Genomic DNA, 23248 nt, shown 5'->3' on the forward strand with positions numbered 1-23248 from the left:
TGTGAGGAAAAATGTTATCTCACTTCCAGGCTGAGCAGTTGATTCCTCGTGTGAGATCCTTCAAAGTTTCAGCTTTTTCTTTGGCACAGTGATGACAACATTCAAGATGGTGTCTGTCCCAACAGGCTGTATCCTTGAGTAGCTGCTGTTGCATTAAGCCTTCTGATCATCCTGGGATGAACACATAGAAGAAAGAAATCCACCTCTGTGTTAATTTTGGTGTGGTTATGGTAGTACATTGTAGGCTGTGCAGACTGACACACAGGGACGGCCACACAGGGAGGCTCTTTCTTCTCACTGTCTTGATTTTAATTCCAGATTCTCAGGGGGAGAATTTCAGATTGGCTCAGCTTGGATCTGGTTTTTAGCAGTCGTCCTATCATCAGTGACATGGGCTAGGGGTCATATTGTACCTTATACAGAGGGGCCCTCTGCTCCAGTGAAGGGGATCATAGGGAGTAGGCAAACATTCCACAAGAGTGTTTACTGTAAACACACATGGCTATAAAATTAGACAATTGTACACTGATTTAACAACAGTATATGAAATTGAAAAATTTTAACCTTTTACATGAAAATTTTAGACTCTCATTACTCAATGTTTATTGACCACCTATTACATTCCAAACTCTTCCAGGCACTGAGGACACAAAGGCAATCCAAAGAGAAAACACTTGGTCTCACAGAAACACAATAAACAAATGAAAGGCATTAATGTCTGATGATGGGGAGCTAAAAGGGTAAGAATCAAGAGTAAGGAGTGCATTAGTTACCTATTATTGCTTAACAAATTACCCAAAACATAGCAGCTTAAAACAGCAGGCATTTATTATCCCACAGAGTTTCTGAGGCTCAGGAATCTAGGAGTAGCCTAGATGCGAGGATCTAGCTCAAAGTCGTTCATGAGGTTGCAGCCAAGCTCATTGGTCAGAAACACAGACATCTCAAAGCTCCCCTGGGGCTGGAGAATCCACAGCTGAGCTCAGTCATGTGATTGTTGGCCAGTCACTGTTCCTCACTGGCTGTTGGCCAGTGGCTGACCTACTCTAGAGACATCCAGGGGCTCATTTATAAGAGCATTCAGGAATGGACTCCACATTTTATTGATGTAGCAATGTCCACAAAAAGATGCGATGCAAGGTTTTCTGATTATTTAACTTCATGACTGAGTGGCAAGGAATCATTTATGGAAAGAAACCTTTAAAATGTAAATTGAGGCTTATGTCGAATAGGCTAATTATGGAACTCTAAGGAATGTAAATGACCAAAAGAAGAGACAGAGACTTTTGTCATCTAATATTTATTGAACATTTATTACATGCCAAGTTTTGTGCCAAACACTTTATATAGTTCTAGAAGGGGAAGAGAAATTTGAAGTCAGAGTTCAGGATGATGGTCTCAGATAATGGTCTTCTTTTTGCCCTATCCATTCAAATTCATGTCTGAGTCCTAGAGAGAGAAGGATTATAGCAGGAAGCAGACAGAAGTAATTTTCCCACAAAATCTATGAGAGATTTTGGGATCCCAAAGTAGTTCCCCTCAGGAACTACCATGACTAAATATGATACCAAGGAAATATGTCTCTTGTTGAGCACAGAAATATAGGCATGGTGTGCAAGGACATGAAATGATTTCAGGGGACTGTCAACCATATGCAGCCCTTACAAGGAAGAAAGTGCAGTGGAGGTAGCATCAGAGCCTCTTGGCATTCCATGGGCGATGTTGCTGGTGAGAAAGAGAGGAAAAATGGCTGCATTTCTGATATGGCCCAGATCAGCTATGTGGGGACACTTGAAGATAACTCCTAGAAACTGCCACAGTTGTAGAGGACCCTTTCATGGAAGTAAGAGAGTAGTTGGGGACACTGCAGAAGGGATGGAGAGCCCACAATAGCAGTGAGATTGAAACAGAGAAAAATGTAACACCTAGATATTTATGATAGGAAGGAATATTTCTGGTGGATGTTATAAGGATGTCAGAAGGACCTGCACTTAGTCGTAGAATATGTTTCCCTCTTCCTCATTATTCCATTGCACATAAAGTTGAAAATCTTGGTTAGACCCCCTTTGAACTAGGATATGTAGATTGAAGATTATGTAAAAAGGGACAAGAGGAAGAAAAAGAGCAAAGACACAGAAGAAAATAAAGTTTTTTTTCTAAGTGTAGAAGAAAACTAAAATTTGTTCTTTTTTTTTTTAATATATGAAATTTATTGTCAAATTGGTTTCCATACAACACCCAGTGCTCATCCCAAAAGGTGCCCTCCTCAATACCCATCACCCACCCTCCCCTCCCTCCCACCCCCCATCAACCCTCAGTTTCTTCTCAGTTTTTAAGAGTCTCTTATGCTTTGGCTCTCTCCCACTCTAACCTCTTTTTTTTTTCCTTCCCCTCCCCCATGGGTTTCTGTTAAGTTTCTCAGGATCCACATAAGATTGAAAACATATGGTATCTGTCTTTCTCTATATGGCTTATTTCACTTAGCATCACACTCTCCAGTTCCATCCACGTTGCTACAAAAGGCCATATTTCATTTTTTCTCATTGCCATGTAGTTTCCATTGTGTATATAAACCACAATGTTTTTATCCATTCATCAGTTGATGGACATTTAGGCTCTTTCCATAATTTGGCTATTGTTGAGAGTGCTGTTATAAACATTGGGGTACAAGTGCCCCTATGCATCAGTACTCCTGTATCCCTTGGATAAATTCCTAGCAGTGCTATTGCTGGGTCATAGGGTAGGTCTATTTTTAATTTTCTGAGGAACCTCCACACTGCTTTCCAGAGCGGCTGCACCAGTTTGCATTCCCACCAACAGTGCAAGAGGGTTCCCGTTTCTCCACATCCTCTCCAGCATCTATAGTCTCCTGATTTGTTCATTTTGGCCACTCTGACTGGCGTGAGGTGATATCTGAGTGTGGTTTTGATTTGTATTTCCCTGATAAGGAGCGACGTTGAACATCTTTTCATGTGCCTGTTGGCCATCCGGATGTCTTCTTTAGAGAAGTGTCTATTCATGTTTTGTGCCCATTTCTTCACTGGGTTATTTGTTTTTCGGGTGTGGAGTTTGGTGAGCTCTTTATAGATTTTGGATACTAGCCCTTTGTCCGATATATCATTTGCAAATATCTTCTCCCATTCCGTTGGTTGCCTTTTAGTTTTGTTGGTTGTTTCCTTTGCTGTGCAGAAGCTTTTTATCTTCATAAGGTCCCAGTAATTCACTTTTGCTTTTAATTCCCTTGCCTTTGGGGATGTGTCGAGTAAGAGATTGCTACGGCTGAGGTCAGAGAGGTCTTTTCCTGCTTTCTCCTCTAAGGTTTTGATGGTTTCCTGTCTCACATTCAGGTCCTTTATCCATTTTGAGTTTATTTTTGTGAATGGTGTGAGAAAGTGGTCTAGTTTCAACCTTCTGCATGTTGCTGTCCAGTTCTCCCAGCACCATTTGTTAAAGAGACTGTCTTTTTTCCATTGGATGTTCTTTCCTGCTTTGTCAAAGATGAGTTGGCCATACGTTTGTGGGTCTAGTTCTGGGGTTTCTATTCTATTCCATTGGTCTATGTGTCTGTTTTTGTGCCAATACCATGCTGTCTTGATGATGACAGCTTTGTAGTAGAGGCTAAAGTCTGGGATTGTGATGCCTCCTGCTTTGGTCTTCTTCTTCAAAATTACTTTGGCTATTCGGGGCCTTTTGTGGTTCCATATGAATTTTAGGATTGCTTGTTCTAGTTTTGAGAAGACTGCTGGTGCAATTTTGATTGGGATTGCATTGAATGTGTAGATAGCTTTGGGTAGTATTGACATTTTGACAATATTTATTCTTCCAGTCCATGAGCAGGGAATGTCTTTCCATTTCTTTAAATCTTCTTCAATTACCTTCATAAGCTTTCTATAGTTTTCAGCATACAGATCCTTTACATCTTTGGTTAGATTTATTCCTAGGTATTTTATGCTTCTTGGTGCAATTGTGAATGGGATCAGTTTCTTTATTTGTCTTTCTGTTGCTTCATTGTTAGTGTATAAGAATGCAACTGATTTCTGTACATTGATTTTGTATCCTGCAACTTTGCTGAATTCATGTATCAGTTCTAGCAGACTTTTGGTGGAGTCTATCGGATTTTCCATGTATAATATCATGTCATCTGCAAAAAGCGAAAGCTTGACTTCATCTTTGCCAATTTTGATGCCTTTGATTTCCTTTTGTTGTCTGATTGCTGATGCTAGAACTTCCAGCACTATGTTAAACAACAGCGGCGAGAGTGGGAATCCCTGTCGTGTTCCTGATCTCAGGGAAAAAGCTCTCAATTTTTCCCCGTTGAGGATGATGTTAGCTGTGGGCTTTTCATAAATGGCTTTTATGATCTTTAAGTATGTTCCTTCTATCCCGACTTTCTCAAGGGTTTTTATTAAGAAAGGGTGCTGGATTTTGTCAAAGGCCTTTTCTGCATCGATTGACAGGATCATATGGTTCTTCTCTTTTTTTTTTGTTAATGTGATGTATCACGATTGATTTGCGAATGTTGAACCAGCCCTGCATCCCAGGAATGAATCCCACTTGGTCATGGTGAATAATTCTTTTTATATGCCGTTGAATTCGATTTGCTAGTATCTTATTGAGAATTTTTGCATCCATATTCATCAGGGATATTGGCCTGTAGTTCTCTTTTTTTACTGGGTCTCTGTCTGGTTTAGGAATCAAAGTAATACTGGCTTCATAGAATGAGTCTGGAAGTTTTCCTTCCCCTTCTATTTCTTGGAATAGCTTGAGAAGGATAGATATTGTCTCTGCTTTAAACGTCTGGTAGAACTCCCCTGGGAAGCCATCTGGTCCTGGACTCTTATTTGTTGGGAGATTTTTGATAACCGATTCAATTTCTTCGCTGGTTATGGGTCTGTTCAAGCTTCCTATTTCCTCCTGATTGAGTTTTGGAAGAGTGTGGGTGTTTAGGAATTTGTCCAGTTCTTCCAGGTTGTCCAGTTTGTTGGCATATAATTTTTCATAGTATTCCCTGATAATTGCTTGTATCTCTGAGGAATTGGTTGTAATAATTCCATTTTCATTCATGATTTTATCTATTTGGGTCATCTCCCTTTTCTTTTTGAGAAGCCTGGCTAGAGGTTTATCAATTTTGTTTATTTTTTCGAAAAACCATCTCTTGGTTTCGTTGACCTGCTCTACGGTTTTTTTAGATTCTATATTGTTTATTTCTGCTCTGATCTTTATTATTTCTCTTCTTCTGCTGGGTTTAGGCTGCCTTTGCTGTTCTGCTTCTATTTCCTTTAGGTGTGCTGTTAGATTTTGTATTTGGGATTTTTCTTGTTTCTTGAGATAGGCCTGGATTGCAATGCATTTTCCTCTCAGGACTGCCTTCGCTGCGTCCCAAAGCATTTGGATTGTTGTATTTTCATTTTCGTTTGTTTCCATATATTTTTTAATTTCTTCTCTAATTGCCTGGTTGACCCACTCATTCGTTAGTAGGGTGTTCTTTAACCTCCATGCTTTTGCAGGTTTTCCAGACGTTTTCCTGTGGTTGATTTCAAGCTTCATAGCATTGTGGTCTGAAAGTATGCATGGTATAATTTCAATTCTTGTATACTTATGAAGGGCTGTTTTGTGACCCAGTATATGATCTATCTTGGAGAATGTTCCATGTGCACTCGAGAAGAAAGTATATTCTGTTGCTTTGGGATGCAGAGTTCTAAATATATCTGTCAAGTCCATCTGATCCAATGTCTCATTCAGGGCCCTTGTTTCTTTATTGACCGTGTGTCTAGATGATCTATCCATTTCTGTAAGTGGGGTGTTAAAGTCCCCTGCAATTACCACATTCTTATCAATAAGGTTGCTTATGTTTATGAGTAATTGTTTATATATTTGGGGGCTCCGGTATTCGGCGCATAGACATTTATAATTGTTAGCTCTTCCTGATGGATAGACCCTGTAATTATTATATAATGCCCTTCTTCATCTCTTGTTACAGCCTTTAATTTAAAGTCTAGTTTGTCTGATGTAAGTATGGCTACTCCAGCTTACTTTTGGCTTCCAGTAGCATGATAAATAGTTCTCCATCCCCTCACTCTCAATCTAAAGGTGTCCTCAGGTCTAAAATGAGTCTCTTGTAGACAGCAAATAGATGGGTCTTGTTTTTTTATGCATTCTGATACCCTATGTCTTTTGGTTGGCGCATTTAGTCCATTTACATTCAGTGTTATTATAGAAAGATACGGGTTTAGAGTCATTGTGATGTCTATATGTTTTATGCTTGTAGTGATGTCTCTGGTACTTTGTCTCACAGGGTCCCCCTTAGGATCTCTTGGAGGGCTGGTTTAGTGGTGACAAGTTCCTTCAGTTTTTGTTTGTTTGGGAAGACCTTTATCTCTCCTTCTATTCTAAATGACAGACTTGCTGGATAAAGGATTCTCGGCTGCATATTTTTTCTGTTTAGCACACTGAAGATCTCGTGCCAATTCTTTCTGGCCTGCCAAGTTTCAGTAGAGAGATCAGTCACGAGTCTTACAGGTCTCCCTTTATATGTGAGGGCACGTTTATCCCTTGCTGCTTTCAGAATTTTCTCTTTATCCTTGTATTTTGCCAGTTTCACTATGATATGTCGTGCAGAAGATCGATTCAAGTTACGTCTGAAGGGAGTTCTCTGTGCCTCTTGGATTTCAATGCCTTTTTCCTTCCCCAGTTCAGGGAAGTTCTCAGCTATTATTTCTTCAAGTATACCTTCAGCACCTTTCCCTCTCTCTTCCTCCTCTGGGATACCAATTATGCATATATTATTTCTTTTTAGTGTATCACTTAGTTCTCTAATTTTCCCCTCATACTCCTGGATTTTTTTTATCTCTCTTTCTCTCAGCTTCCTCTTTTTCCATAACTTTATCTTCTAATTCACCTATTCTCTCCTCTGCCTCTTCAATCCGAGCCGTGGTGGTTTCCATTTTGTTTTGCATTTCGTTTAAAGCGCTTTTCAGCTCCTCATGACTGTTCCTTAGTCCCTTGATCTCTGTAGCAAGAGATTCTCTGCTGTCCTCTATACTGTTTTCAAGCCCAGCGATTAATTTTATGACTATTATTCTAAATTCACTTTCTGTTATATTATTTAAATCCTTTTTGATCAGTTCATTAGCTGTTGTTATTTCCTGGAGATTCTTCTGAGGGGAATTCTTCCGCTTGGTCATTTTGGATAGTCCCTGGAGTGGTGAGGACCTGCAGGGCACTTCCCCTGTGCTGTGGTGTATAACTGGAGTTGGTGGGCGGGGCCGCAGTCCGACCTGATGTCTGCCCCCAGCCCACCGCCGGGGCCACAGTCAGACTGGTGCATGCCTTCTGTTCCCCTCTCCTATGGGCGGGATTCACTGTGGGGTGGCGTGGCCTGTCTGGGCTACTTGCATACTGCCAGGCTTGTGATGCTGGGGATCTGGCGTATTAGCTGGGGTGGGTAGGCAAGGTGCACGGGGGCAGGAGGGGCAGGCTTAGCTCACTTCTCCTTAGGTGATCCACTTCAGGAGGGGCCCTGTGGCAGCGGGAAGTCAGATCCGCTGCTGGAGGTTTGGCTCCGCAGAAGCACAGCGTTGGGTGTTTGCGCGGAGCGAGCAAGTTCCCTGGCAGGAACTGGTTCTCTTTGGGATTTTCGCTGGGGGATGGGCGGGGAAGATGGCGCTGGAGAGCGCCTTTGTTCCCCACCAAACTGAGCTCTGTCGTCCTGGGGTTCAGCAGCTCTCCCTCCCTTTGTCCTCCAGCCTTCCCGCTTTCTGAGCAGAGCTGTTAACTTATGACCTCCCAGAGGCTAAGTCGCGCTTGCTGTCGGAACACAGTCCGTCAGGCCCCTCCGCTTTTGCCAGCCAGACTCGGGGGCTCTGCTTGGCTGGCGAGCCGCCCCTCCGCCCCGGCTCCCTCCCGCCAGTCCGTGGAGCGCGCACCGCCTCTCCGCCCTTCCTACCCTCTTCCGTGGGCCTCTCGTCTGCGCTTGGCTCCGGAGACTCCGTTCTGCTAATCCTCTGGCGGTTTTCTGGGTTATTTACGCAGGTGTAGGTGGAATCCAAGTGATCTGCAGGGCGCGCGGTGAGCCCAGCATCCTCCTACGCCGCCATCTTCCCTCTCTCCTCCGAGCCATCTAAAATTTGTTCTTAATATATGTTCTAGAGATAGATCCACTAGTCATAAATATCAGTGACTTTTGAATTGTGGTTTTCCATTGGCTCTAATAGTGAATTTTATTCTTTGTAAATTTTTAAGTATAGATAATTCTAAAACCTTGTGAAACATACAATTGCTTCATGCAGCCTCCATAGGATAGCTGTGCTGTACCCTGAGATCCACATTAATATCTTTTCAAACACCTTAGATCAAGAAAACTGATCCACTTAGTGATTTATTTATCTTAAATGTAAGTTAAAAATCAATAGCTAAACCATTCATAAAACCATATTTAACTCCTATATTATAGCTATCCTGTGCCAGCTGGCATTTAATTATGCAGAGACCCAAAGAGATAGATGGCCCTAAAATCCAGCACACTTGAGCTGTGAGACTTGGAAATTCTTGCAAAAGTACTGTTCAATGATAGCATTGCCTTCATTGCTTATAAAAAGAATGATTTTTTTTTATATCTGGCAAACATCAACATTTAGATATTTGATACATCTCACACATATACATATATATTACAGAGAGACTAAAATAATATTTTTAAGACTTTCAAGGTCATTCACCATACATAATGTAACTGCAACTCCAAATGTTTCATTTTAATCCATCAATATGACCCATTAATTCCCTTCAATGAAACCCACATCATAAGGAAGCTTTTAATGTCAGGGCAGGGTACAGTGAGGATAAGAAAAATATGGGAGATGTAGTTCAGCTATCACTATAAATTAAAGACAAAGTAGAGATTGGGACTAGCTACACATGAATATTCCTTTAGAGTACAGTATGTTTCCATTTTATTGGATTCCTCAGAAATGAATTGCTCTGTTCAACCTAGTTTTTGTGGACTAGTAATATTGTTACTTTTACAAATTATTCCTTCTTATTTTTCAGTGGAGACTTTAATGGAAGTTCCCTAGGAAAATAAAAATGGAATTTTTCATAAATCAAAATGTCTTTCCATATCATCCATTTGTTGAACAGTCGCGGACTGAAAAATGGTCCTCCAAAGATGTCCATGTCCTAATCTCTGGAACCTGTGAATATGTTACCTTACATGACAAAAAGGACTTTGCAGATGTGATTAAGATGTGTTAAGGATCTTGAGATGGGGACATTATCCTGGATCATCCAGGTGGACCTAATGTAATACCAAGGGGCCATAGGAGAGGAAAGTGGAGGGGGGCAGACTCAGAAAGGAGAATGTGATGGTGGAAGCAACAGTTCTATCAAAGAAACAGATAACAAGGTGCTATGCTGCTGGCTTGAAGATGCAGGAAGGGGCCACAAACCAAGGAATGTAGGTAGCCAATTTCTGGACAAAGCGAGGAAATGGATTCTCTCCTACATCTTCCCGAAAGAACAAAAGCCTGTCACCACCTTAATTTTAGCCCAGTGAAGTTGAATTTGAAGTTCTGATCTCCAGAACTGTATAAGAGAGTAAATTTGTGTTGTTTTAAGCCACAGATTTGTGGTAATTTGTGGAAGCAGCAATAGGAAAGGAATATACCAACTAAATAAAGGCTTAGATCATTTCTGTTTTGTAAACAAATGAACAATATTAAACAAGTAGATTTCAAGCTTCAGAATCGTAGCTATTGCCAAAACACTATGCCTTCTCTTCCACCAAATATTTCCCCTCAGTGTACCTTTGTCCTGTTGTTGGCTGAATATTCCTGCTTGATGTGACTTTTGACAAGTATTTAGTCTTGACAGAGAGAAAGCCAACCGACTCAGCTAATTTATGTTTTTCTCTAATATTGAGCTTTCTTTGGGTTTAGCCATATGTGTTAGTTTTTTTTAATTTATAGTTTAAAAATGCATTATGTTGTGATCTTAAAAATTGCAAAGCCATCTTATTCTCAGCCTAAACCAACCAAGCTAACATATTTAATAGCTTTAATGAGACCCAAGCCTACAATTCCGCTCTCTAAATTATCCATCAGAGATACCGCCCTCTGTGATCCTGGGTACCACATAACAGAGGAACTAAGATGTCTACTCTTCTCCTGCCCTGCATTATGGTTTCTCTGTTAAACTTTTGCCTTCTTGGATTTAGATACCTTTAAAAGAGTCGTGCTTGCCTGTCTTTTCATAGCCTAGTTCCTAAAAAAAATAAAATGTAGTCACATTGTTACCATAGAGTTCAAATCCATTCTTAGATTCCATTTTCATTCGTGCTTTTCTTTAGAATTCTTAACTGAAATTAACAAAGTTAAACAAAAATTTTTAAAAGAAATGTTAATATTCCAATATTACTAAAGGATCTCAGCTTTTAGTTCTGGCATTACCCATTTTTGTAACATTTAAGGAGGTCATAGAACCACATTCATTTTCATTTTGGGGGTGATTCTTGCCCCTGGTTAGTAAAACTGAAATATCAACCCCAAAGAGCATCTGTGGGAGTTGAGTAGATGTGTGAACTTTTGACTGCTCACATCTGGCCCTCTCCCTGTGTCTGGGGAAATGCCCCACAGATAAGTCCTATAAGATCTTAAGTATTGTTCTAGACTTGGTTTGAGTTAACTTTTTCTAGCCCAGGAGATGAGATTATCCCACATAAAACTGTCCTGATATTGTAGACGAGCTCATCATCCAGTGCCACAGTGAAGAGCATGCTCTTAAGTCAGAAGAGGAGGAATTCAGTTAACTATATGTTGGGTAAGGAGAGCTTTTGACTGAAGGGAATTCTTGAGTCCTGTCTTGAAAGATAGCTGGTATTTTCATAAAGGAAAAGGAAAATGGCATTCTAGATGAGGAGATAATTTAACAAAATTAACTGGTCTGAAATGGCATGATCCAGTGGAAAAAAGTTGATTCTAGTCATAACTCTGCACAATCAAAACAAATAACACTTTTTACCTTATATGTTTTCACTAGGGTTGTGCACATTTTTTACTAATGAATTGCCCTGAGCTCTTCCATGTGTATTTCAACATCCAAACCTGTGTGCCCTTACATATCCCATGTCCTGTGTTTAGAATGCAGTTGCCTTCCTTGGTAACCCTACCCCCAAATAGACCAGAAAAGTCTGTATGCATTTTCCAATACTCAAGTAACACTGCCCTAATTTTCCTAGGCAGCAGAATTAGGCTGCTGGGATTTTGAGATACCTTGAACATCTCTAACAGTCTAGCACTTACTACATCTACAGTATGTTCACTTGACTGTCTTTTGTCTGTTTGCTTTTTTTGCTGAAACATTTAAAAGAGAATTCTTAAAATGATACTACTTTAACCTTAAATATTTTAGTGTGAGTCTCTAACAGATAAGGACTTTTAATAACAGAAACAGCAGCACTGTTATCACCCCTCATAAAATTAACAATAACTCAGTAATATCTTTTTATTACCCAGTTCTTATTCAATTTCTTGAATTTCTCTAAAATGGATTTAGCTGACTGCATCCTCAAGGTTCCAGTTGGGGGCTTCTAAGACAACAAAAGGATTTGTGTTTTACCATTGGAGTACCTTAAGATTGTCATTTAAACTGATTGCACAACCTCTGTTTTAGCACAGCAGGAACAAAAATTAAGATAGAAAAAAGAATGGAGAATAAAATTTCAGCCTTGAGGATAGCATGGCTTTGGATTTATTATATAATGTACTCTTCTGGGCCAGTTCATAGCCTTCTGGGGGAGAAATCTATCTTGTCCATCGAAGCCCCAGATCACCCAATTCTAGGTGGAATAGCCTCCTGAGGGTAAGAGCAGGACTCTCCTTATGGGTCTCTTTCTTGAGGGATGTAGACCATAGACTCATGGTCAAACCAAATGAATTTTTTTTTTTTTAAAGCTAAAATGTATTCTCCACTTCCAATGTTTCTCTCCAGGGTGAAGGATCTAAATGAATGTAATATTCCTGGCCTCTCTCAATCCCTTCTTCTCTCTGCCCCAGGAAAGTGGAGTGACTTGCATGATATATAAGTTTTGGAAGAATAAACCGGGCATGCTTAGCTCATTTCTGTTTTCTTCTCCGAGCTAGCTTCCCACAGCATGTAGGAGGTCTTTGCTTCTCCATGATATAACCTGGGCAAGTCTCCACCCTAACTGAATGCTATTTGAGTAAATCTAATTCTGGGGTTCACTGTGCAGCCCCTTTGGACTAACATGTCAACTGTGGACCCTAATATAGCCTTTATTGGAAATCCAGATGATGTTTTGGTCTCCATGTGTTCTATTCCTAGTCTTCAGATTTTTTTTTAGAACCCTGATGAAAATGGAGGGCACTATTTTGGGAGTATTCTCAAAAACATAAACAATCATAAAATGTTCTGTTAATACACTACTATATTCTATTGGTTAATATTTTATGTAGGATTTTATATTGATATTCATAAGTGGGATTAATATGTGGCTTTCTTTTAGGGTTTTTGTTACCAGGATTACACTAGCTTCATAAGAAGAATTTAGACATTTTCTTTCCTTTTTTTTTTTTTTTTTTCCTATGCTCTGGAATAATTTGAGTAGTATTGGAACTAACAGCAATTTATATTTTCCTAAAACCACCCTTTTAATTCAGTTTCTCAAGTTAATTTACTAAGAGTTGAGCAAAATATTCGCTTATGAATCTTTCAGTTTCCTCTATTTGTGGTTATTCCCTTATCATTTCCAACTTTTGTGCTTTCATGGTATTGCCCATTTCCTCACTTGATCAGATGACCTAAAGATTTATGTTAATGTAGGTTTAAGATTTTTGGAAAAAACATTTCTTGGATTTATATGTTTCTCCTTTTAAATTCATTATTGCATATGCGTTATTTATGATTCTTCACTTCTGCTTTCCTTGGCATTCTTTTTCCTAACTTGAGTCTTATTTGTAAATATAAATTTTTTTAGCTATGAATTTTCCCCTGAGCTTTACTTTGCTTGTATCCCATGATTCTGATGAGTAAAGTCATTTGATAAACAAGCAGATGTGCCCAGTTGAGGGATCTGTTGTCCTGTGAAGGAGATAGTTGAGTGATCTATTGTTTGGATAAATATGTTTTCAGGAAGTCATTTAAGCAACAAAGTTATTCCCAATAATTTCCTGCCCTTCCACCAAAAGACTTGGTTTTGGTGACCCATTGGTATCAAGCTTGGCTATATGGCTTGTTTTGGACAATGAAATGTTAACAGATGGTTCATTGAAGGATTCTCCCATTTGTCTTTCCTCTCTACCCCAAGATCAGTATGTCCCATATTGGGACTGTTCATTTGAGCAGGGTCCCAGAATGAAGAAGATACAGAATAGAGGTGCAACCAATCAGTTAAAGACATGTAATGGGAGCAAGAAATAAATCTTTGTTGTTGTAAACTGCGGAGATTTTTGAGTTGTTTGTTATTGTAGAATAAGCTAGCAAAACCGTCTGCTATAGCATGTACTGAATATATATACAAACGCATATAGGTATATATTCTATATTCCTTCATATGTACCTTTATGTACTATTTACTATATATCATGTATACCTAGATATAATGTAGGAACATCTTTTGAAAAATAAGGTATAAGTAAATTTTATGGGACTTCAGGTGCAATTCTTGCTAATTAAATTATTACAAAAATTTATAGTTGTGTCTTTGCTTTTATGACACATCTGTCATCATAGCCATGATTTGTCTGATGCTAAGTCTTGGGTCAGAAAAGTTCCTCTGTTACAACTTTTTTTCTTTGAGAAAATTCCTTGCTCTATACCCATCACCTTTGGGACATGGTTCTAGAAAGCTAATAATATGAAAAAAAAAAAAAAAAGAAAGAAAGAAAGAAAGAAAAGAAAACACTGGCTCTACTTGTTTGCAATTTAAAAATTCTGACTTCATTATTCCTTAAAACCAGTGGAAATGACCCATAATCTTAGTAACATATTTTTATAAATGTTGTCTCTTCCAGAATAAAAGTGTCTCCTGTAAGTATCAGCATGATATATGAAGATAGTTTAAAAAAATTCCTCTAAATAGGAAAAAGAAAATATTCTAATTTTTTCTTGAAGCCATAGTCAAGAAGTCAGGTAATATTTAAAGACTCTAAAATATGCATCTTATTTTGAAACCACAGATTAAGAGCTGTACTTTTATTTAGCAAGTACTTATAATTTTACAATTATTTTAATATTATGGGTTACAGAACACTGTTGTAGTAGATCTAAGCAAAAACATAAGATCAAAAAAATATTTGAAAATATTAATTTTGGTTCAATACCTCCTTCTCTGTATTGTCATTATTGTACATGGCAAAGCTGACATAAGAAAATTTGGTTAAATATCTAATTTTACACTTGATCTTAGCTAAAAGGCTAAGAAGCGATTTTTAAATGTCTAATTTTGTTCTTATAAACCCCAATTCTCAATATGTTAGTACAAATCTGAGTTTTAGTATGCTAATCTCTGAGTAATCAAATATGCCTAGGAAAAAAATAATCTGCGGGCAACTGCATCTACAGACCATATGATTTGCATTATTAGTACTTTCCATGTAATAATTCTACACATTGTTATCATTAGCAACACTATTTCAATCATGAATATCACCAAGTTCAGAAGAAATCATTTCTGAATTGTCTCTATTAGACCATGATCAAGAGGAAAAAATACAAGACCGAGTTTTCCTTTAGTGTTGTATCTGACATTTTTAAATAGACTCATTTTCTGTGGTTTCATGTAACCTATTACATTTGTCACTGGATGGCAAGGAGGCCTGTCTCTCATTAGCACTTCCGCTAGTACTTGAGAAAAATATCCTGAAAGAAAAAAGATTCAATTTGCCTCCCCTGGATTTGGAGGCATTTGATTTTTTGAGAATTTCAGTAAATATCATCTCTAATTTTAGTTGAATACCCCTCACCATATGATATTACAAGATATAACTAACATACTATCCGCCTAGAAATATGTTTCTCTTTGATCCTAAAAATGGCTTTTGATTAAAAAATTGGCTCTCCATTATGTTAAGAGTGAGATAGAATTTAAGTGGTGGTGGGGGGGGACTGATCTGTAAATGACAGAACAAAAGAATAGATCAGAATTAGATCTGTGACTTTTTTATCCATCTCTTATTTTTTTCCCTCCTTTATGTTTATCTGAGTCCCAAGATTCCCTGACAACTTCCGCAGATTTGGAGTGTGTTTATACTGGGTTTCGTGTGCAGTGTGTCAGTGTGTGTATGTGTGTGTGTGTATGTGTGTGTGTGTGTTGTCTTTTCAAGGAAATTTTGGAAAGTGTTTTTAGCCCAGTTGTTTGCCTTGCTCATCCTTCCCCCCCCCCCACCCCGCCATTACCAAAGATGTCCTTATCGCATCTGTTAGTGACTCTCTATTGAGGTGAGCCATTTATAAGAGAGAATTCCCCTGTACCACTCACCTATGGACATATCCTCGTGTAAGTGTTGAATAATCTTACAGTTGTGCAAATCAGACTATGTCACTCCCATGCTTAAAATTGCCTATTGGCTCTCTCTTACCTACAGGATGAAACCCACAGTCCTCTATTCAGCTTACAGGGTCTTCATTTTCTGGCTCTAATCTTCCATTCTGGTCTTTTCTCCCTTGCTGTAGGAGTTTTAAAAATCTAGAGCTTTTCTACAAGCTGTATTTTGATGCCTTTGTATTTACACATCTATTTGTTTAGTCTTAGATGGCCTTCACCAACTGGGGAGGCTAATTAATTCTTTTGTTTTAGTTCAAATGCTAAACCTTTTCAGGGAAGCCTTTTCTACCTGCCTGGAGCGTCCTCCAGATTTCCCACTATACTTTGTTACACACCAACCGAAGCAGAGATGGCTAATTTACTGTCAATCCAATATCTATTCTTCTCTCCTTCCCTCATAAAGGATTTCTAATTTTATTTGGGGTGTCAGGTGCCGAGTTTCCAAATGTATTGTGGCCAAGTGACCAATCTCTGGCCAATAAACTACAAATATATGGTGGGTGAAACTTCTAAGAAATCTCAAAAGGCAGACAGTTATCTGGCACTGACCTTTTATATTTCCATACTGCTTGCAATATGGGTGTATTGGCTGGAGCTCCAGCACCTATCTTGGACCATAAGGCTCTCATGAGAATGAACACTATGTATTAGAGATGGTGAGGCAGAAAGATGGAAAAATCTGAGACTGGCACTGTAAGGCTGTCTTAACAGCCTTGGACTATGTACCTCCGAATTTCTTTTACCTGAGAGATAAAAGTTTATTTATCTACTTCGTGCTTTTGAAATATGCTTGTGGAATGCAGTGTTTAGTTGGGTTTTCTCTTACATTCACCAACTCTTGACTAATGCATCTGCAAAATGAGAACTAGCAAAGTTATAACATTGGTGTTTTATCATATATATCTCCCCTACTCTGTTATTTCACAGGAGGAGAGCTGGGGTTACTGTATTGTGTTCTTTTTTTTTTTATGTTCATTTATTTTTGAAGGAGAGAGAGGCAGAGCACGAGGGGGGAGAGGCAGAGAGAGAGGGAGACACAGAATCTGAAGCAGGCTCCCAGCTCTGAGCTGTCAGCACAGAGCCCTACCCAGGGCTCGAACCTGTAAACCATGAGATCATGACCTGAGCTGAAGTTGGACGCCCAACCAACTGAGCCACTCAGTCGCCCCATGTTGTGTTCTAAAATAACAAGACTATCATGCTGAGTTCTGTCAGGGCATGATCCTTGAATTGGTGGTACTGGTAAGAGTGGAGACTTCCCAGAAGGTCATCTTGGTGTCTATCATCTAGAGACCAGGCAAAGTCTTCAGATAAAACCAGAACAATTGTAAGGGGGAACTCAGTTGATAAATAACTGGGCCTTTCTCTTCCTCTCTGAGCCTGAGCTATGAGGAGTTTACGTTTCCATAAGGATACTTTTAGGTGAGAAGGCATATGGGGACCCAGACTGAGTGGGACCCTTGTTGTGCATCACAGAGTAAAAGTGAGTAAGCCATAGCTTGTAAGTTGATTCACTCTAGATGCATGCTGCTCTTTCTGTGTATTTCCACTTTAAATGTTTCTTCCCTATCTAAGTAGTATTCAGAGGTGCCAAGGCAAGGGCCTGTGTCCATGTAGAGTCCTTCTGAAGTCAGTATGATGGTAGCTGTAAGAATCATCCAGGGTCCACAAGAATTAAGGGAGAACTCAGGAGGAAAGAGTGAGGAAAGTGAATCAAGGGGCCAGCCACGCCTTTCACCAAAAGTACTGCTTCTAATGCAAGACCCTCCATTAAGGAATACTGAACTTCCTTTCAGTTAGGGACACATCATAATAGAAGGACATATGGAGGTCATTTAATCCAATCTTCTCATTTTACAGATGAGGAACTGAGATCAATAGAGGTTACATGAACTTGCCTGTGTTAGTGACAGAGCCAATTCAATGTTCTTCCCACTATGCAATATTAATATCAGGTCACTGAACAAACCAATTTTCAGTGAAAGAAAATAAATTTTAAAAATTGTGTTTGTGTATTTTTATGGAGAAGAAAGCCACAGGTGTTTTTTAAAAAGTAAAAAAAAAAAAAGTTAAGTTTATTTTATTTTCAGAGGCGGGGGGGTGGGGGTGGGGAGCAGAGAGAATGAGCAGGGGAGGGGCAGAGAGAAAGAGAGAGAGAGAATCCCAAGCAGGCTTTGCACTGCCACCAACGTGGGGCTCAAACCCATGAATCATGAGATCATGACCTGAGCTGAAACCAAGAGTCGAATGCTTAATTTGACTAAGCCACCTAGGCACCCCTAAAAAAAAATCTAATTTGCAAGGGCATTCATGAGCCATAGTACAAATAGTAAATGTTGGGAGAATGGCAATTTTAGTAACTTCTTCATCTGTTTGTTCAAGTTCCTGTGAATGAGATTCCAAAAGACATGTCCTTCCCACTCCCTAACTCCATCGAGCAAGAAGTTTCTCCTGAAGGTAAGTAGCTTTTATTTTCACTGTAATCTTCTTCCCTTGGTGTCTCGCTATACTTGTAACTAAAGCTTTGATGGGAAAATACCTTAACTACAGTAGGTGCTCAATTCAGAGGCTTGTGGATTTTCCATATGTAATCCTACCTGCATATGGATGATGTTTGTTTCTATCAGCACTGACTGCACTGAAAGGCCTGGTGCTCCTCAGTCGGTTCTGATATTTTCCTTTGTTCTTCACAAGTATTTGCTCAGTTCAACATGATAATTTGAACTTGGATGCTCACTCATTCAATATCATTTCTGACCTATGTTGACTCTGAAAATTAGGTTTATTTCCAAAGTGATTTTTCTTTACTTATTTTATTAGATATTTTATGCATCACACTCCCTTTTCTCAGAAAAAATAGCTAACAAAATAAATTTGAAAATGTTAACATCATTGAGTGGGTGAATGAATGAATGAATGAATAAACCGCATTTTGAAGGAGAAACACTGGGTCCAGGTGTAGCTGCCAATGGAATGTGCTGAGTTGCCACTCGCCTTGACTGAGTCATTGGTGTCTCATACTTACAGCCTGCTTTCAAAACCAGCATGCTGTGGTATCATGCTATTGAAATAATAATGAATCCAGTTTTGTTCCTGGTATTCTTCTGGCCCTTCTCCCACCCAGTCAAGTGGACATTCCACATTCCCTACAGTAGGGTAGGAAAGCACGGCAGAAAGCAGAAAGAAGGCAATCCTTGCTTTTGTGTTTCAAAACTCTTAAGTCTCAGTGAAAAGGGAGGAATTCCCCTCTGGGACCTGGACTGTAGACTGGAAGCCTATATGATAAGAGAAAACTTGGAGACATTTCTTAGGCTAGGAGGGTTGAGAGAGAAAGGGAGAAGATACGATTAATTAGGGAAGAGCTTGGGGAAAATGGGATGGACCATGGGAGAAGAAGAAAGATGGCATCTGGAGAACATTCAATGTTCAGTTGAGCAAACAGCCAAGGTATTCACTATCCATGAGCCATAAAGGAGTTAAGTCAGTACTCACAGGATGTCTAGTCTCCTTTTGAGTATCCCTTGAGTTGAGGAGACATGACACTTGCTCTTGGAGCCAACTTCTTAAAGAGAATTTCCCTTGCATTAGTCAACATGCTACCAGTGGCCCCAGAGGTAGTTGTGACTATCTTTCCAGAGCTTTTAAGAAACAAATTCTTTTAACGTTTATTCATTTTTTGAGAGACAGAGCACGAGTGGGGGAGGGGCAAAGAGAGAGGGAGACACAGAATCCGATGCAGGCTCCAGGCTCTGAACTGACAGCACAGAGCCCGACATGGGGCTCAAACTCACGGACCTTGAGATCTTGACCTGAGCCGAAGTCAGACACTTAACTGACTGAGCCACCCAGGTACCCCTCTTTCCAGAGCTTTTGATTGGACTCTACCAGATCACACTGTGTGGAAATACCTCTTACTTGATGTTCTAGGGCATTCACAATCCCTCTGAAGGAAGGCAGTGTCCTTGTCCGTAAGTCTTGTGCTGAGTGAAAGCAAAAGTTTCGTGACCTTGGGTTTAGGCTTTTAAATATTTTCTGGTATACAGCACGAAGAGTCCCCCCCCCCTTTTTTTTCTGTCAAAGAGGGGAAGTTGATTTGGCTAAGCAAGATAAGGAATGTGGCCAGAATAAGGTACGAAAGTGGAGAGGTAAGAGACCAATAGAAAGGCCTCCTTGAAGCAATACACTCTTCCACCCACCATGTGACTCTTGCGAGATGGGCAGAGATGCTCTTGTCATGTCCACCCCTTGTTGGGTACTTTGCAGAAACACTGCTGGAGCAGCGCTGCATGTTCTCACCTCCCCATTCCCACAGGTCAGGAGTAAGTGGAAGTACTGAGGGAGGTGGAAGTACTAATTAACCCTCCCATCCATTTTCATCTCTGGACTCCAGTCATTAGTGTCAAAGCCTGGAAACACATACGCCTTTTATCAAGGCTATAACTTGCCCTCCTCTCACAGTTTATGGGGTTCTGATAAAGATCCTGCCACGTGGGTCATTTTCTATATGGTGTTAAAAGGATTTTTTCAAACCTGTTCTGTCAGCTAATGAATGTTACACCCCAGAGTTGCAATTTCAATGCCAATCATGGTAAATTTTGGCAGCAGAGAACGTGTACTTCTGTCATTTCCTATAAAGTCATATAGACAAAAGTGTCAAGACCTCTCTAGGGCCCAGAAGAGAAATGCTGATTTAGACAAATCATGAGCTACAAGCCTTTAATGTGTGTGATGGTTAATTTTATATGTCAACTTGGCTGGGCCATGGTGCCAAAATATTTGGTCAAACATTATTCTGGATAATTTCTATGAAGATGTTATTTGGATGAGATTAACATTTAAATTGGTGGACTTGGGTTACCCTCCATAATGTAGGTGGGCCTCATCTAATCAGATGAAGACCTTAATAGAATAAAGACTGGCTTCCTCCTACCTCCAAGCAAGAGAGAATTCTACCACAAGATTGCCTTTGGATGGCAGCTGCAACTCTTCTTTGGGTCTCCAGCCTCTGGACTACCCTGCAAATTTAGGACTTGCCAAGCCTCTATAATCATTTAAGCCAATTCCTTGAATTCTTCAACGTTTATTTATTTTTGGGACAGAGAGAGACAGAGCATGAACGGGGGAGGGGCAGAGAGAGAGGGAGACACAGAATTGGAAACAGGCTCCAGGCTCTGAGCCATCAGCCCAGAGCCCGACGCGGGGCTCGAACTCACGGACCGCGAGATCGTGACCTGGCTGAAGTCGGACACTTAACCGACTGCACCACCCAGGCGCCCCCAATTCCTTGAATTCTTAATCCTTCTTGGTCTCTTTGTCTCTCCCTCTCTCTCTCTCTCTCTCTCTCTCTCTGTATTTATATGTTGTGTGTATATATTTACACTGTTGGTTTCATTTTTCTGGAGAACCCTGATTGATATAACATGTGACCTGTTTTTCTAGTTACCTTATTGTTATATAACAAACAACCCTAAAACTTGGGGTGCCTGGGTGGCTCAGTCCATCAAGCAACTGACTCTTGATTTCGGCTCAGATCATGATTTCATGGCTTCATGAGTTCGATCGCCGAATCAGGCTCTGCATACTGACTGCTCACGGAAACCACTTGGGATTTTCTCTCTCTCCCTCTCTCTCTGTCCTCCCTCCTCTACTCATGCTCTCTATTTCTCTCTCAAAATAAATAAATGAAACCTAAAAGCAAAACAAAACAAAAAACAAACAGCCCTAAAACTTAGTGGCAGAGCTAGGCTAGCTCAGCGATGGTCTGGAATAAAGATTGACTCTTTTTTTTAAAGATTTTTTTTTTTTTTTAAGCAATCTCTACACCACGCAGAGCTTGAACTCACAACCCTGAAATCAAGAGTCACACGCTCCACTGACCCAGCCAGCCGGGCACCCCAAGATTCACTTTTAAGATCACTCTCACACATGGCTAGCAAGCTGGTACCAGCTGCTGTCTGGTAGCTTAGCCAGAGCTATTGGCCAGCAGCCCCATTCCTGTCCATGTGCACCACAGGCTAGTGACTCACAGCATAGTGACTGTGTTCCAACCAGCAAACAACCTAGGAGAGAGAACCAGGCAGCTGTACCACCTTTTATGACCTAGCCCAGGAACTCACATAGCATCATCTCAACCGTAATCACAAGCCCACCCAGACTTAAGGGGGAGAAATTCTAGGGTTGCCAGATAAAATACAAAAGTGCTTAGTTATATTTGAATTTCAGATAACAATATTTTTTAGTATTAAGTGTGTCCCATGCAACTTTCAGGTCATACGTATACTAAAAAATTTTTTGGGTTTCCTGTATTTTCTCACTTGTTACATCTGGAAACCCTCTTACAGACCTCCTCTATTGATGAGAGAAGAGTCAAAGTCACATTCTGAGGAGGGCAAATGGAATGACAGTATTGTTGCTCCCATATTTGGAAAAGACTCTGCCTGTCCCAGTCTACCCTCTGGCCATAAGAGTTGCCACCCCTTACATGTGCGAAGTACATCCATCCCTTATCCCTAAGACCATCCATTCTCATCCCTTTAAAAATCAGCTTGAAGTCAGTATCTCACCATCTAGATCAGGTCCAGGTGCAGGTGAAGGTCCTCTGTGGGGTACCATCCCTCAGGTATAATTCCTTGAGTATCATTCCTTTTGTTTTGTTTTAATATTGTTATTTATTTTTTGAAAGAGAGAGGGTGAGAGAGAGCAAGTGGGGGAAGGACAGAGAGAGGATCCAAAGTGGGCTCTGCGCTGTCAGCAGCAAGCCCAGTATAGGGCTCAAAACCACAAACCCTGAGACCATGTCCTGAGCTGAAGTTGGACACTCAACCGACTGAGCCACCCAGGCACCCCATTGAGTATAACTCTTTTTTGTGTAAGTTGATATGCTTCCTTTAAAAATGTGAGCTTTTGTATCAATTTATAAGCCTCTCCATTAGACCAAAGTCTCACTCACAAATCTCTAGATACGCCCTCCTCTACCTAACCTCCCTGAGGGACTGTAGTCAATGGGACAAGGCCCTTAAGATTCTTAGAAGCCCTATTGTTTTGTTTCTTGTTTCTGTTGTTTGCCTTAATTCACAAATAAATCAACATGAAACAATACATTAATAAAAGAAAGGATGAGAACCATAAGATCCTCTCAATAGATGCAGAAAAAGAATTTGACGAAATACAGCATCCTTAATTGATAAAAACCCTCAAGAAAGTAGGGATCATATGTGGAATTTAAGAAACAAAACAGATAAACACAGGTGAAGGGAAGGAAAGATAAGATAAAAACAGGGAGATGAACCATAAGGGACTCTTTTTTTTTTTTTTTTTTTTTTTAATTTTTTTTTTTCAATGTTTTTTTTTTATTTATTTTTGGGACAGAGAGAGACAGAGCATGAACGGGGGAGGGGCAGAGAGAGAGGGAGACACAGAATCGGAAACAGGCTCCAGGCTCCGAGCCATCAGCCCAGAGCCCGACGCGGGGCTCGAACTCCCGGACCGCGAGATCGTGACCTGGCTGAAGTCAGACGCTTAACCGACTGCGCCACCCAGGCGCCCCCATAAGGGACTCTTAAATACAGAGAACAAACTGAGGGTTGCTGGAGGGGAGGTGGGCAGGGGGATGGGCCAAATGGGTGATGGGCATTAAGGAGGGCACTTATTGGGATGAGCACTGGGTATTATATTTGAGTGATGAATCCT

The 23248-nt window shown here is 40.1% G+C and overlaps 1 protein-coding gene across 3 annotated transcripts in view; it reads left to right on the forward strand.

Annotated features, from left to right (window-relative positions):
- Positions 1-23248, forward strand: part of LOC147582280 (uncharacterized) — a 159951-nt gene that overhangs the window by 5642 nt on the left and 131061 nt on the right. For all 3 annotated transcript variants that reach the window (XR_015248920.1, XR_015248921.1, XM_086700098.1), the window contains exon 2: positions 17942-18016. Coding sequence is in view for 1 of the 3 variants with exons in the window: in XM_086700098.1 (XP_086556224.1) it covers positions 17968-18016 (49 nt within the window). In the remaining 2 variants the exon portion in view is untranslated. The remainder of the gene's footprint in view (positions 1-17941; positions 18017-23248) is intronic.

This window comes from Puma concolor, chromosome A3 (genome assembly GCF_028749965.1).
Source record: "Puma concolor isolate L17-30 chromosome A3, mPumCon1.1.hap2, whole genome shotgun sequence".
Lineage (NCBI taxonomy): Eukaryota > Metazoa > Chordata > Mammalia > Carnivora > Felidae > Puma > Puma concolor.